Source organism: Suncus etruscus, chromosome 19 (assembly GCF_024139225.1).
Source record: "Suncus etruscus isolate mSunEtr1 chromosome 19, mSunEtr1.pri.cur, whole genome shotgun sequence".
Classification (NCBI taxonomy): Eukaryota; Metazoa; Chordata; class Mammalia; order Eulipotyphla; family Soricidae; genus Suncus; species Suncus etruscus.
Genome location: NC_064866.1, coordinates 27,491,817 through 27,506,663, shown reverse-complemented (window position 1 = coordinate 27,506,663; position 14,847 = coordinate 27,491,817). Strand labels below are relative to the sequence as shown.

Sequence of the window (14,847 nt, the reverse complement as noted above, 5' to 3'; positions counted from 1 at the left end):
TATGTTTCTATTTCTTTAGGTTTTCAAGAAACACTAGAAAGGCAGGTCATTTTGTTGTTCTTGTTTTTGGACCACACTCTGGCGCCCTGGGGTTACCCCTGGCAGGCTCAGAGGGACCATATGAACCTCGGTCAGCCTCATGCAAGGCAAATGCCCTACCACTGAGCTATTGCTGCGGCTCCAGGGTTATTCTTTTTTTTTTTTTTTTTAAATGGGATTTTCATTTTATTTTTATATAAACCACAACCAGCAGTATTTGGGTTCAGGGCAACTTTCAGCAGAAATCAGTCTAGTGCAGACAAATGATACTCAAATGCTCGGGGGAATGACATATTGGTCTTAGGGGTTCATGGAATGCCTAGATCCAGGGTTATTCTTAGTTCTATCCTCCTGGGTCTCTATCCCTGTCAGTGCCTAGGGAACTATCAGTAGTCATGGTGGTCAAACTGGGGATGGCTGCATACACTACAAGTGCATTAACCCCTGTACTATCTCTCTGGCTCCTGAAATTTGTCTTTAAGTGACAGCCGATTAGTTACTGTTTTGTTTTGGTACTACATGCAACAATACTCAGAAATAACTCCTGGCTTTATGCTTAGGGATCACTCCTGATGGTGCTCAGGGGACCTTATGGGATACCAGGGGCCAAACTTGCCATGTGCAAGGCAAACACCTTACCTGCTGTACTAGCACTTCAGCCTCAGGAATTACCAAAATTTTTATACAGAATTATTTAAATTTGGCTTCCTGTGGGCAGATAGCTTATCAGTTTAAAATAAAAATGAGTGACTGGAGAGGATGGCTTAAAGGGCTGGACTACATGCCTTGCGTGTAGAGCTCCCGAGCTTTATCCTGGCACCTGCAGAAGTGGTATTGGTGGCCCCCAACTGACACCAACTCAGCTCATAGCATATAGCATCTTTAGGACCATAGAGCTATGCTAAATATTGTTTGAAGTGGACTGTGCACTTCAGAATAAGTACTATTAAGGAGGCCTTCTCCCCCCAAAGCTCAAATGTTCTGATTAAAATAATTTTTATTTATTTACTTAATTTTTTTTTGTTTTTGTTTTTTTTTGGGGGGGGGCCACACCCAGTGATGCTCAGGTGTTACTCCTGGCTATGTGCTCAGAAATCGCTCCTGGCTTTGGGGACCATATGGGACGTCGGGGGATTTAACCGTGGTCTGTCCTACGGTAGTGCTGGCAAGGCAGATGCCTTACTGCTTTGGGCCACCGCTCCAGTCCCTATTTTTTTATTTAAAATAATTATAAGTAGGTTTTTTTTTTTTTTTGAGGAAATACCTGCTGATGCTCAGGAGTTATTCCTGGCTCTGCACTAAGGAATCACTCTTGGTAGGGTTGGAGGGACCATATGGGATGCCAAGGATTGAATTGGGGTCAACCATGTACAAGGCAAGTGCCTTATCTTTTTTTTTTCTTTTTTCTTTTTGGGTCATACCTGGTGATGCCCAAGGGTCACCCCTGACTCTGCACTCAGAAACCCCTCCTGGCAGACTTGGGGGACCATATGGGATGCCGCGATTCGAACCACCATCTGTCCTGAATCGGCTGTGTGCAAGGCAAACTCCCTGCTGCTGTGCTATCTCTCTGGCCCCTAATTTTTAGTTTTAAAAGGATATTTTGCTACTTCACTTTTGAAATATTGAAGTATTAAGTCTTTCAGGACTTGAGGTGTGAGCATGGGTTGGACCTCCTAATTGGTGTTTGGTGATGTTGAGCCCAATTGTTGGGCCTTTCCTGGTGATGTTGAGCCCAGTGGTGTCAGTATTTAGGCCAGCAGCATTGAAAATTACCAGGATCATCCTAGTTGTGGAGGGTGCCACTAGGCTACTCTGAGCAGTGCTAGGGACCATTCAGTGATGGAGAGCACACTCAGAGACTTGAGCATATAGGGCTTGCATCCTTGAGTTTTCTCCCTACCTGGCCTGAGAGTGTTTGTGCTAGAGTTAACAAACACTTTATCTTTTATTCCAAATGGATTAGATTTTACTCCTGTATACTTCCTACTGTTAAAACAAAGGATGCTGTATTGTTTTTGTATGATTGACTATGTATTATAGGTTAACTTTTTTGTTTTGACAGTTAAAGGAAAGTTAATATGGGAATATCATCTTTTGTTATAATAAGCAAAGAAAATTTGAATGAGCTGTCTGGGCTTTTAGTTTAGCGATGAGTGGTAAAAACCTATAAAAACTGGAATAATTGGGGCCCGGAGAAATAGCACAGCGACGTTTGCCTTGCAAGCAGCCGATCCAGGACCTAAGGTGGTTGGTTCGAATCCCAGTGTCCCATATGGTCCCCCCGTGCCTGCCAGGAGCTATTTCTGAGCAGACAGCCAGGTGTAACCCCTGAGCACCGCCAGGTGTGGCCCAAAAACCAAAAAACAAACAAACAAACAAACAAACAAAAAACTGGAATAATTTATGGGGCCGGAGAGATAGCATGGAGGTAGAACGTTTGCCTTGCATGCAGGTCAGTGGTTCAAATCCTGGCATTCATATGGTCCCCTGAGCCTGCCTGGAGCAATTTCTGAGCGTTGAGCCAGGAGTAACCCCTGAGCAGTGCTGGGTGTGATCCAAAAACAAAACAAAAATAGGAATAATTTGGATTTGTCCTTAAAACTATAGGTAGTGCACCTCAAATGCTAACTGTTCAGATGATTTGAAATGGAATAAAGATGAATTCTCTAAAATGATTCTTTTTCATTGGATAATTTTCATGTTTTTTTGTAGGATGACAAGTCAAAAAAACAGTTTGTTTGCATCAATACTCTAGAAGACACACAAGCTGTTAGGGCTGTTGCTTTTCATCCACGAGGTGGTTTATATGCTGTTGGTTCGAATTCAAAAACTCTGAGAGTTTGTGCCTATCCAGAAGCGATCGATCGGAGGTAAGGATATATATATTTTATACTTCCAGTCCTGCTTTAATTTTTAATGTAGCTATCTGCATTAATGTCTCTTTTTGGGATTGCCATTCAATAGCTTGAATTTCTATTTTCTTTCCTTGCCTGCAGAAGTGATCATCTGAATTTGATTCCTAGCACTCCTGTGTACTTTCCAGTCTTGTTGGGAGTGATTTCTGAGTGTAGAGGCAGGAGAAAGCCTTTATCAGAACTGAATGTCACCCCCCAAAAAATATGTTTCCTTTGGGCTATTGTTTGTGCAGTCCTCTTAGTTATTTTCGTCTCCTCTTCCTCCTGTTTTTGTTTTTGTGATGGGTCACACCTGGCAGTGCTCAATGGTTACTTCTGGCTCTGCACAAGGAATTACTCTCACCTGTGCTTGGAAGACCATGTGGGGTGCTGAAGATAGAATTGCGATTGCCTGCATGCCAGGCAAGTGCTCTATGACCCCATTGCTCCAGTACCCTGTCCCCTTTTTTTAAAAGAATCTCTGTGGCTGGAGTTATTGTACAGTGGTTGAGAGCTGATAAGTTGCTTGCCTTCCACATGACCCCAATCCTGTTTGATTCTCAGATCACTTGTGGTCCTCAAGCACTGCCAGGAGTGATTCCTGAGCATAGATAGAACCAGGAGTAAGTCCTGAATACTGCTGAGTATGACTCAAAAGCAAAAAATAAGGGGCTGGAGAGATAGCATGGAGATTTGCCTTGCATGCAGAAGGATGGTTCAAATCCCGGCATTCCACATGGTCCCCCGAACCTGCCAGGGGACGATTTCTGAGCATAGAGCCAGGAGTAGCCCCTGAGCACTGCCGGGTGTGACCCAAACCCACCCCCCCCAAAAAAAAAGGAAAAGGAAAAATAACCCATTGGGGGAAAATAAAAAAGAATCTTTAGCATAGCTATTCCACACTCTAAAAAAATAACATGTGGGAGATCTATCTTGCTCTTCAGTATCACAAGTCCTCCAAGCACTGCTGGGAATAATTCTGGACCACTGAGACAGGAGCCTTTTCTTTTTTTTTTTTTTTTTTTGGTTTGTTTTATACTGCCAGTCCTGCTTTAATTTTTAATGTAGCTATCTACAATAATGTGATTGAAAATTTTCTGGCTCTACACTCAGAAATCACTCCTGGCAGGAGGAGCCTCTTTTGAACTCAAGTAGGCTACCAATGTGGAGGGTGGGGATGGGGAGAGAAGTCCTTAAATTTTATTTTTTATTTAGCCTGATTTTTAAATCAGTGTTCTAGTCTTTCTTGTTTCCATGACATATTTTGGGAGGTGGGATACAATAGTTTCTTTTTGGTTTTGGGCCATACCCAGTAGTGCTTAGGAATTACTCCTGGCTCTTTGCTCAGAAATCGCTTCTGGCAGGCTTGGGGGACTATATGGGATGCCAGGGATTGAACCAGGGTCTGTCCAGGGTCAGCTGCGTGCAAAGCAAATACCCTACTTTTGTGCTGTCACTTCAGCCCTGAGATACAGCAGTTCTAAGGGCTTTGTGTTTGGGGGTTACTCTGAGTAGTGCTTGAGGACCGTATATAGTGAAAAAATTGAAACAGGTTCAGGGAGCCTTCCCTCCTATTGTTAGGGTCTGGGAAAAATCCCCATCCTTAGGGCACCCTGAGAGTTTCAAGGAGTGACTTAGAGACCATGCAAGAGCACAGTTGAGATTTTATTCTGGATCTAGGGTCAGTGCTCTGGGACAGATCCCAAAGCAAAGACCTCAAGCTTTGTCTGAGCAAGATTTATATAGATCATTTTTTAAAGGAACAGTGTCATCATTTCTTACAGGCGCAGGCGCAGTTTGTGCATTTTTACATCATAACTAGCCAGAAGAAAGAAACATATTCAATGAACAAAGAGATGGTCATTAAAACTTATCAACCCTAGTATTGCAAGTGTCAGCTTATCACAGTGGGCCAGGATGGGAACAATCTGGCCTTATTAGTTACAGAGAAGAAAGGGGATCACTAAAACTCAAGGTTCAAATGTAGCTAATTGTTAGATTCCTTTGCATAGAGTGGCACATACGTCAGCCTCAGAAGCATGGAAGTTGGGCTCTCTGGCGCCGAGAGCCCCCTCTGGTTGGTACTGCTGAAATCACTCTAGGCTTATAATTATTAGCAATAATATAAGAATACTTAATGGGGGCCCGGAGAGATAGCACAGCGGCGTTTGCCTTGCAAGCAGCCGATCCAGGACCAAAGGTGGTTGGTTCAAATCCCGGTGTCCCATATGGTCCCCCGTGCCTGCCAGGAGCTATTTCTGAGCAGACAGCCAGGAGAAAGCCCTGAGCACCGCCGGGTGTGGCCCAAAAACCAAAAACCAAAAAAAAAAAAAAAAAAAAAAAAAAAAAAGAATACTTAATGGCTAACTTAACTTATTGATATACATATATCCTATAAAACTTAAAACTTACTTAAAGTGGCAGCTATAACATAATAGTAAGTATAAACGGGCCTTGATTCCACATGCCCGAGTCTTTATCTCCCGGGCTTGCTGTCCTTGGGAGCTGTGAGAGCAGAACTTGCTTATCTTAACTCCTAACTGTAGAGGCCTTTTTCGAACTGTCTGAGGCCTCTTGTTTCTGCAGCTCCCCGTTCTTCTGGCAGGGGTTTCTGTTTGCAGGGCTAGAATTCTAAAATGGGGGCAGTCTTTGAAAAAGGGAAGTTTAAAATATATATAAGACCTAAAAACATTTAAGAAACTTTTCCTCATCACTGTAAGTTATACTTACCTCTTGTAAGTTATATTTAATAATTACTGAAAATTTTGAATTTAGAAGTATATTGTTTAAAAAAATATTTTTGTTTCATAGTACCAGTGATTAAACTCAGAACCTTACATACACACACACACACACACACACACACACACACATAAGTACACCTATATATGGCATTTCTCTACACTGAGTTAGATCCTTAGCCATTTTTATATTTTGAGTTAAAATTTTATTTTTATATATTTTTTATTAATATATAATTTTTATTTATCATAGTGGCTTACATATCTTTCACAGTAATGTTTTAGGTACATATTAACATTGAATTAAAGGTATTCCTGGGCCCGGAGAGATAGCACATCGGTGTTTTCCTTGCAAGCAGCTGATCCAGGACCTAAGGTGGTTGGTTCAAATCCCAGTGTCCCATATGGTCCCCCATGCCTGCAGGAGCTATTTCTGAGCAGACAGCCAGGAGTAACCCCTGAGCCACTGCCGGGGTATGGCCCAAAACACCCAAAAAAAAAAAAAAAAAAAAAAAAAAGGTATTCCCATCCTCAAATCTGTCCTCCCTTACCCCCCCCCCCCCCCCGTTCCCATCTTGCATTCCATATCCCCTACCCTCACCCTTCAGGCCGCTAGAATGAGTGGGTCTCCTTGTGTCTAGCTTACTACTTAGTGATCATACAGCTGTTTGGTCTTGGTACCCTCCATTATTTCCCCCTCTATTTGAGAGGCAGAACTAGATAGTTCAAGTTATGTGGTTTTGGTTGAAGAAAGGAAAAGCAGTAAAATGGGGTAAAACTCAAATAAGATCGTAAATAAGGCGGAGTCCTTCTAGGGGCTGTCCACCTCAGTTTGAGGTAGGGAGGGGGGAAAAGGAATTGGAGATACCACAACAATACAAAAGAAAATCAAATAAAATGAGCCAGTGAACACTACCGGCAATATAGACAAGCACCACATAATACCACGGTATCCTGAATAAAAACATGATAGCATAAAAAGGAAAAGAAAAAAAAAATGGGAGACAACAAACTTCAATATCCACACCATAACAAAGAAAGTCAAAAAAAAAAAAAGATAAATAAATAGGGCCGGAGAGATAGCACAGCGGCGTTTGCCTTGCAAGCAGTCTGATCCACGACCTAAGGGTGGTTGGTTTGAATCCTGGTGTCCCATATGGTCCCCCGTGCCTGCCAGGAGCTATTTCTGAGCAGACACCAGGAGTAACCCCTGAGCACACGCCGTGGTGTGGCCCCCCCCCCCCAAAAAAAAAAGATAAATAAATAAAAAATATTTTTTGTGCCAGTAAATTTTGTGACACAGTAAATCTTGGGGAAATCAGAAAGAGAATTCCCTTGGCCTAAGAGACACAGGGTTTCTCCACCCTTGAAGCATACTTACCATGGAATAACTATAGTTTTCTCTCGCATGTTCCTTTACTCTCCCCCCTCGGTGCTTTTGTGGTGTTGAAAGACTTCTGCTCCACATGGGTGACAATATCAGACCTCTGTATCTAGAAATGTGAAAATAGTGGCTGGAACGATAAGCACAGCTTTAGGGGCGTTTGCCTTGCACGTGCTGACCCAGGATGCACCTGGGTTCGAGATCCCTGTGTCCCATATGGTCTCCCAAGCCAGAAGCGATTTCTGACCACAGAGTTTTAAAACCTCTGAGCATCACCGGGGTGTGCCCCCCCACAAAGAAAAACAATGTGAAATAGAGCCTTTAAGGATTATCCTATTCCCTATGTGGTGTGAAGTTAGGGTTTTAGTATAAATTGTTTTATACTGAAACTTTTTAAATTTTTTTTTACATTGTAAGTTTACTCAGTTTATAACAGTAAGTTTTGACAATTATTATTAACATGTTATCTTCATTTTTTTTTGCCTCCTACTTTTAAGAATTAGCCATCATCTAGATTTTAAATTTTTCATTAACTGGAGCAAACAAGACACCAAAATCTTTTTCTGTAATTTTTCTTCCAGTGCACATGAAACACCTAAGCAGCCAGTGGTCCGTTTTAAAAGGAATAAACATCATAAAGGATCCATTTACTGTTGGCCTGGAGTCCTTTGTGGGCAATTATTAGCAACAGGATCAAATGACAAATATGTCAAAGTTTCTGCCCTTTCAATGCAGAGACTTGTAATGCAACAGGTAGGGTCCAAATATGCTTGTTAATGTTTGTCTTTAGAGGTTCTCCCCCACCCCCATGGTGGGTGTCTCTGATATGTATCTAGTTTTATCTTTAATAAAATCTAAGAATATACTCTAAGATTTTTTTTTTTGGTTTTTGGGCCACATCCGGTGACACTCAGGGGGCTACTCCTGGCTATGCGCTCAGAATCTCGCTCCTGGCTTGGGGGACCATGTGGGGGATGCTGGGGGATCGAACTGTGGTCCATCCTAGGCAGACACCTTTACCGCTTGTGCCAACCGCTCAATCCCCGGCGCTAAGAATTTCTTACATTTTGATTCTTAGTGATGTTTATAAAACACTAATCTTTCTAACTGAATTTCCTACAGGAGACCAGGTCTGTCTAAAAAACACTTGAATTGTATTGGTGAATATTTTTAGTTAGGGCTCCCTCTTCCTTTTATCTAATAAGGTAAAAGACAAAAAAATTAACACACTGCTGTTTTAGGGAAGATGATACCTGAATCAGGATATTACTTTCTGAAGTATTTTTTGCTCAATAAAGTCAATAAATAAGAATCTATTGTAAAATAAATTCCTAAATGAAAATATAAGCCATACAGCTCTTACTATTCTTTGTCTATTTGAGATAGATTAATAGTCTCAAGTTATCACAGTAAAGATTGAGTATCTTCTTCTTTTTATTTTTTAATTCTTATTGCTGTTTCAGTACCAGATCTGGAATTTAGTATGCATGTATGGGGACAATTAGAGACTTGGCATTTAGTGGAAGGTCCAGAAGTGTGGAGCAATTTAATAAGTGCTGGAGCAGGGGATTGGTAACATCTATACGACCTGATTGTCAGTAGAGGACAGGGGCCTCCATGCTCTGAGTGGACACACTGGTAAGTAGTGTAAATGTTTATTTTATATCTTATTGAGATACCAGGATTTATGATACTGTTATTTTTGTTTTTTATGTATACATCATTTCAATACCATACCCATCACAGAGAGCTCACTTTTTTCCACCAGTGGTCTCTTCTTAGCCAACTCCCAACATGTGAGTTTGATTCTGTAGATAGAAATCTCCCAGTTTTCTATATACTCATTAACCCCATCCCAAAGGCTTTTTTTGTGTGCCAGGAAACTTTCCTCTCAGTTGTTGGTAGAAAATCAAACCACTGTAGCTTAGCGATCTTGGTATTTGTGCAGGTCATAGGACAGGGTCCTCGGATAGAGTCTTTATTGTTCTAGAGGTTCTATCCAGTCACTGTTGTTGTGTAAATGAATATATATATGGAGCCAGGGGTTAATCCCATGATGGGTATGCTTCAAGGACGGAGAAACCCCGAATCTCTTAGGCCACGGGGAATTCCCTTTCTTCCCCAATTGCTTACTGTGCCTATGCAAAAAAAAAAAAAAAAAAAGTGGAGGGGAACGCCATAATCCTGCCACTTCCAGCACCCCTTCTTTTTCTTGTTTTGATTTGTTAGTTTTTTTTTTTTGGCTTTTTTTTTTTGTTTGTTTTTGGGTCACACCCGTGGTTGCTCAGGGGGTTACTCCTGACTGTCTGCTCAGAAATAGCTCCTGGCAGGCCATGGGGGGACCCTATGGGGACACCAGGATTCGAGACCAACCACCTTTGTCCTGGATCGGCTGCTTGCAAGGCAAACGCCACTGTGCTATCTCTCTGGGCCCGATTTGTTAGTTTTTGACTTTATTTTCCTTCTCTTTTTTCTTCCACTTTTTTTTTTTCACTCTTGTGGTTATTATTTGGTGATTTTTTTTTTTTTTTCTTTGCTGGGTGCATTTTTTTCTTTTTTCTTCCATTTTTCTTCTTTTTTTTTTCTCTTCTTTTTTTGGTAGTTGTTACCAAATTTTTTTCTTCCTTTTTTCTTATCTTTTTTATCTCCAATGACGGCAGAATGGATGATCAATCTACAACAAGCTGTAAAGTGGAGATCAGTTGCACTAGCATTCTGGGGGATAAAGGAGGGAGATATGGGATACATGCTGGGAACAGGGGTGGAGGGAGGACAGCACTGGTGGTGGGATATGCCCTCATTCATTGTCACTGTACCATAAATGATGCAGTGAAAGATTTGTAATGCACTTTGGTCACAATAAAAATTAAAAAAAAAAAAGAAAGAAATCTCCAGTTCCTATGACTTTGGCAGTTTGTTGTTTCTCTTTTTGGGGGATAAGGGTTTTGGTCATATCCAGTAGTGCTCAGGGGTTATTTCTGGTTCTACACTCAGAAATTACTCCTGGCAGGTTTGGGGGACTATTTGGGATCCCAGGAATTGAACCTGGATCAGCTGCATGCAAGGCAAGTGCCCTACCTGCTGTGCTCTCACTTTGGCCCCTAGTTGTTCCTTTTTTTTTTTTTTTTGGTTTATGGGCCACACCCAGCCTGGCAGCACAGGGAATCATATGGGACGCCCAAGTACCTTCTGCCTGCGAGGCAAACGCCCTGCCTCCGTGCTATCTCCTAGGCCCCCTAGCTGTTCCTTTTTATGTTTCTTTAGATACCACATATGAGAATGATCTTTTAATTATTGTGATGTGGTAATACCTACTCAGGTATAGATGAATAAAGCTAAACTCTAAAATTTGACATTTTGAATCAATTATAAGTTGCTAACATTTTTTTCAAAGACTCTTTTTTTTTTTTTTTTTAACAGATTTACACATAAATACTTTAAGAATATGGGGTTGGAGAGCTAGGACAATGGGTGGGGTTCTTCACTCAGGTTTGATTCCTGGCACTACATACGATTCATTGAGCTTCTAGGATTAATTCCTGAGTACAACAGAGTCGTGACTAAGCCCTAAGCACTGCTGAGTATGGCTTCCCTGCAAAATTTAAGACAAAGCAAAAGAACAAAACAAAAAACTAAGAGTATGAATAATTATGTCTAGTATATTTTAAAATTCACATGGAGTAAGATAAATGTGACACTGCTGAAATAGGACCCAAGTATGTTTTCTATTAAGGTTTTACTCTAACACCACAATTCTGTACGTCCTCTATGGGAAATTGACTATCAATTCAATTGATAACACTTTTTTGTTTGTTTGTTTTTGAGTCACACCTGGGCGGCCCTCAGGGGTTACTTCTGCTCTGTGCTCAGAGTTGCTCCTGGCAGGTTCGGAGGACCATATGAGATGCCAGTATTGAAACTGGGGTTCACCCTGTGTTGGTCACATGCAAGGCAAATGCCTTACCACTGTGCTATCGCTCCGGCCCCGGATGATAACACTTTTTCAGTACTCATTGTGATGTTCTGAAATACTGAGTTATCAAGATAGATTACTAGTATAGTTTGATGTCGTATTTCTACTCAACTTTAAATTTTTGAAAACTGCCAGTCCAGTCTTAGTGAAAAATTTCACCATATAGTATATGTGATTGAAGAGATTGTTGTATGCCCAATAAGTTTTGAATGTATTAAAGAAGAATGTACTGTTCCACAGTTCTGAGTATATGATCTATTTTTTTTTTTTTGACATTTAACCCAGGCATTTATTTTCAGCAGAAGAGGAAATGAGAGTTACAATAATATACTGAAAATATCTATCGGCGAGATCTGAGTCCCAGATCTTATTTTTTTTTCTTTTTTTTTTATTTAAACACCTTGATTACATATATATTGTGTTTGGGTTTCAGTCATATAAAGAACACCACCCATCACCATGCAAGAATCCCATCACCAATGTCCCAAGTCTCCCCCTCCCCACCCCCGACCTCCCACCGTGTACTCTAAACAGGTTCGCAATTTCCCTCATACATTCTCATTATTAGGAAAGTTCAAAATGTAGTTATTTATCTAACTAAACTCATCACTCTTTGTGATGAGCTTCCTGAGGTGAGCTGGAACTTCCAGCTCTTTTCTCTTTTGTGTCTGAAAATTATTATTGCAAGAATGTCTTTCATTTTTCTTAAAACCCATAGATGAGTGAGACCATTCTGCGTTTTTCTCTCTCTCTCTGACTTATTTCACTCAGCATAATAGATTCCGTGTACATCCATGTATAGGAAAATTTCATGACTTCATCTCTCCTGACAGCTGCATAATATTCCATTGTGTATATGTACCACAGTTTCTTTAGCCATTCGTCTGTTGAAGGGCATCTTGGTTGTTTCCAGAGTCTTGGCTATGGCAAAATAGTGCTGCAATGAATATAGGTGGTAAGGAAGGGGGTTTTTTGTATTGTATTTTTGTGTTCCTAGGGTATATTCCTAGGAGTGGTATAGCTGTATATGATCTATTCTAGGGCACATTTTAGCACTTTTATACGTGGAGCGCTGGATGATTGCGTCTGGTTCTCAAGATAAAACCGTCAGATTTCTGGGATCTTCGAGTACCGAGTTTGTGTTCGTGTTGTTGGGCACAACATTCCATGGCACTGGTAGGTTTTTCTCCAATTTAAACAAATTTATAAGAGATATAATTTATAATTTATGTACTCCCACTTCTCCTATATCGAGATAATAGGAACAATAACCTTTATTTTTTACAATAAGAAGTTGTGGTGCCTGTTTTGAAAATTGGGCTGAGCAGCTGCAGTGGTGGGGACAGGGGTGGAGGTCATAGGTCTAAGAAAATAATGAGGATATTGGCTGTAGTGCTCTTTATCCACACCAAATGTCGCTATCTAGCCTGGAATCGTAATTCATGTAATTGGTGGAATTTATCGTCCAGGGTGCAGGTGTGGTTTGGAATAGCTCTGCTGCTTCATCTTCCATGATTAGTACGGGCCCCCTGTTGATGTAATATTAATTTGAATTGGATGGTTGCTTGACTATATGGGGCTGATGCAATTAGTTCTATTGGTTTTTCCGTATTGAAGTCTCCATTTCTCTTTTTGCAGGGAGTGCAGTGGCGTCTGTAGCTGTAGAGTCCCAGTGGCCGCCTCTTAGCCACAGGACAAGAAGATTCTAGCTGCATGTTTGTATGATATTAGAGGAGGGAGAATGGTACAGAGTTACCTACCCCCATTCCAGCGATGTTCGCTCTGTTCGATTTTCTCCTGGAGCTCACTACTTGTTAACAGGATCTTATGATATGAAAATAAAGGTCACAGACCTACAAGGTAATTAAAATTTTGTTACTAGCTCTCCCAGAAGACTTTCAGAGACCTTTGGCATTAGCTTACTCCACGTCTTTGAAATGTAAAGGCCTAACTGGGCTGGATTAGCATAGACAGGCAACTGTCCTGCCAAACTTTGCTCTTCTTTCTATGCAAACTGGTCCTAAACAATCAATAGCTAACAGGTGAACAGTTAGGACTTTCATTCCATGAGACTGTGAGCCCCCTAATTCTAATGCTTTTCTGTTATGTCTGTCTGGTTTTCTTTTTTGGGGGCGGGGGGAGCCACACTGAATGGCACTCAGGATTTACTCCTTACTCTGCCCTCAGAAATCAATTCTAGCTATGGGATGCCAGGAAATGAACCCGAGTCCAATCCTTGGTCAGCTGTGTGCAAGGCAAATACCCTAGCTGCGTTGCTACCAACTCTGGTCCTTGTCTTGTTTTTTTCTCATCAATTTTATAATGAATTGATGTTACTGGAGGATCTGTTTTATATAATTGGCCATGTATATTTAATTCATGGTTAGGTATATGTGCAATAGGAAAGAGGTATAAGAAATGAAGGAACAAGAAATATGAATGCAGGCCAGAGGGATAGCACAGCAGTAAGGTGTTTGCTTTGCAAGCAGCTGATCCTGGATGGACTGTGGTGCAAATTCTGGTGTCCCATATGGACCCCTGTGCCTGCCAGGAGCAATTTCTGAGCGCAGAGCCAGGACTGACCCCTGAGCACTGCCGGGTGTGACCCAAAAACAAAACAAAAGTATATGAATACAACTCTTAAAGTTCTCTAAACTTTATATTAGAAGAGGAAAGAAACTAATTAAGGGATTTTGAGATATAAGTGACTGGCTTTGGAGTCACGAGAAATCAAGCTGAGAGCATTCAGGGAGAGGACAGCTGTCTGAACTGTGGTTATCAGGATTTGTAACTCATTGAACTATTTGGTACTTTTATCTCTGCTTAATCTTTTTGCATATTGTATTAAAAAATTTAGGATACTGTGGGGGCTTAAAATAAAATATTTTTTTAAAGTTTCTGATATTTTTAAAATCGGAAGGTAAGAGGAAATCTGAGAAAACTACACATTGATTTACTTTGTATTGTTAATTTCCCTTTCCTTTTTCATTTAGGAACCTCACTAAAACAGCTCCCTATCATGGTGGTGGGGGAGCACAAGACAAAGTGATCTGTGCCGGTGGCACAACCCAGGATCTATCCTTCCTCTCATCCTCTGCAGACAGAACTGTAACCCTCTGGGACTTACAGCGGCTAGAGTTACACCCCTGTGTCACTCTGGGCGGTGAAAAAGACAGAGACGTAAGACTACTGGAGATGTGAAGATGTTGAGTTGGAAGAACATGGACTGACCAAGAAAGTGGCTTAGCAGGAGGAAGCCCGTCTCCCCGCTATGTATCCCTTCGATAAGGTGTTGTGGTGTGTTACTCTGCGAGTGCTTTCTTTCAGTGAGCCTGTGCTGCTGTGTCCTGCTCTATGTAGTAGCTTGTTGCCAAAGTCTGCGGGAGAGCTCTTCGTCGTCAATGTCACTCCAAGTCAAGGTGGACAATGTGTTTAACGGTTTTAGTATTAATGCATTCCTGGTCTTTGCCTAAATAACTGTTTTATATATACGTTGAAGCTGAACAAAGATACTTTAAGGCATATTATTCTAATGTATCACGGCTAAGTTCTACACAGATTGAATTTAGATGTTCAAACACCTTACATTTTCTTTTCTCACAATTCCACGATAAGGAATCACTTGTCAGCTAGAGGTCAGAATTTGTGTCTTTCAAAAGTGACATGGTATTTTTCACTAAGGATCATTAGAGAGTTTAAAGACGGTTGAAAAACTGCTTCTTACTTCCATATGTGGTAAGGCCTTTTGTTTTGTTTGAATCCATGGATATAATTGCTGTTTTGTTCATATTTTTGTTGCAGGCTTAAAGGGTA

At 41.0% G+C, this 14,847-nt stretch overlaps 1 protein-coding gene across 1 annotated transcript in view; it reads left to right on the top strand.

Annotated features, from left to right (window-relative positions):
- WDR47 (WD repeat domain 47) overlaps positions 1-14,589 on the top strand; it is a 47,197-nt gene extending 32,608 nt beyond the window's left edge. The window contains 12 exon segments of the mRNA XM_049765670.1: positions 2,755-2,912; positions 7,643-7,778; positions 7,781-7,814; positions 8,525-8,634; positions 8,636-8,699; positions 12,076-12,210; positions 12,673-12,701; positions 12,703-12,750; positions 12,752-12,790; positions 12,792-12,894; positions 14,028-14,069; positions 14,072-14,589. Of these exon segments, the coding sequence (XP_049621627.1) occupies positions 2,755-2,912; positions 7,643-7,778; positions 7,781-7,814; positions 8,525-8,634; positions 8,636-8,699; positions 12,076-12,210; positions 12,673-12,701; positions 12,703-12,750; positions 12,752-12,790; positions 12,792-12,894; positions 14,028-14,069; positions 14,072-14,235 (1,062 nt within the window). The 3' untranslated portion in view covers positions 14,236-14,589.
- Positions 14,590-14,847: the final 258 nt, after the last annotated feature.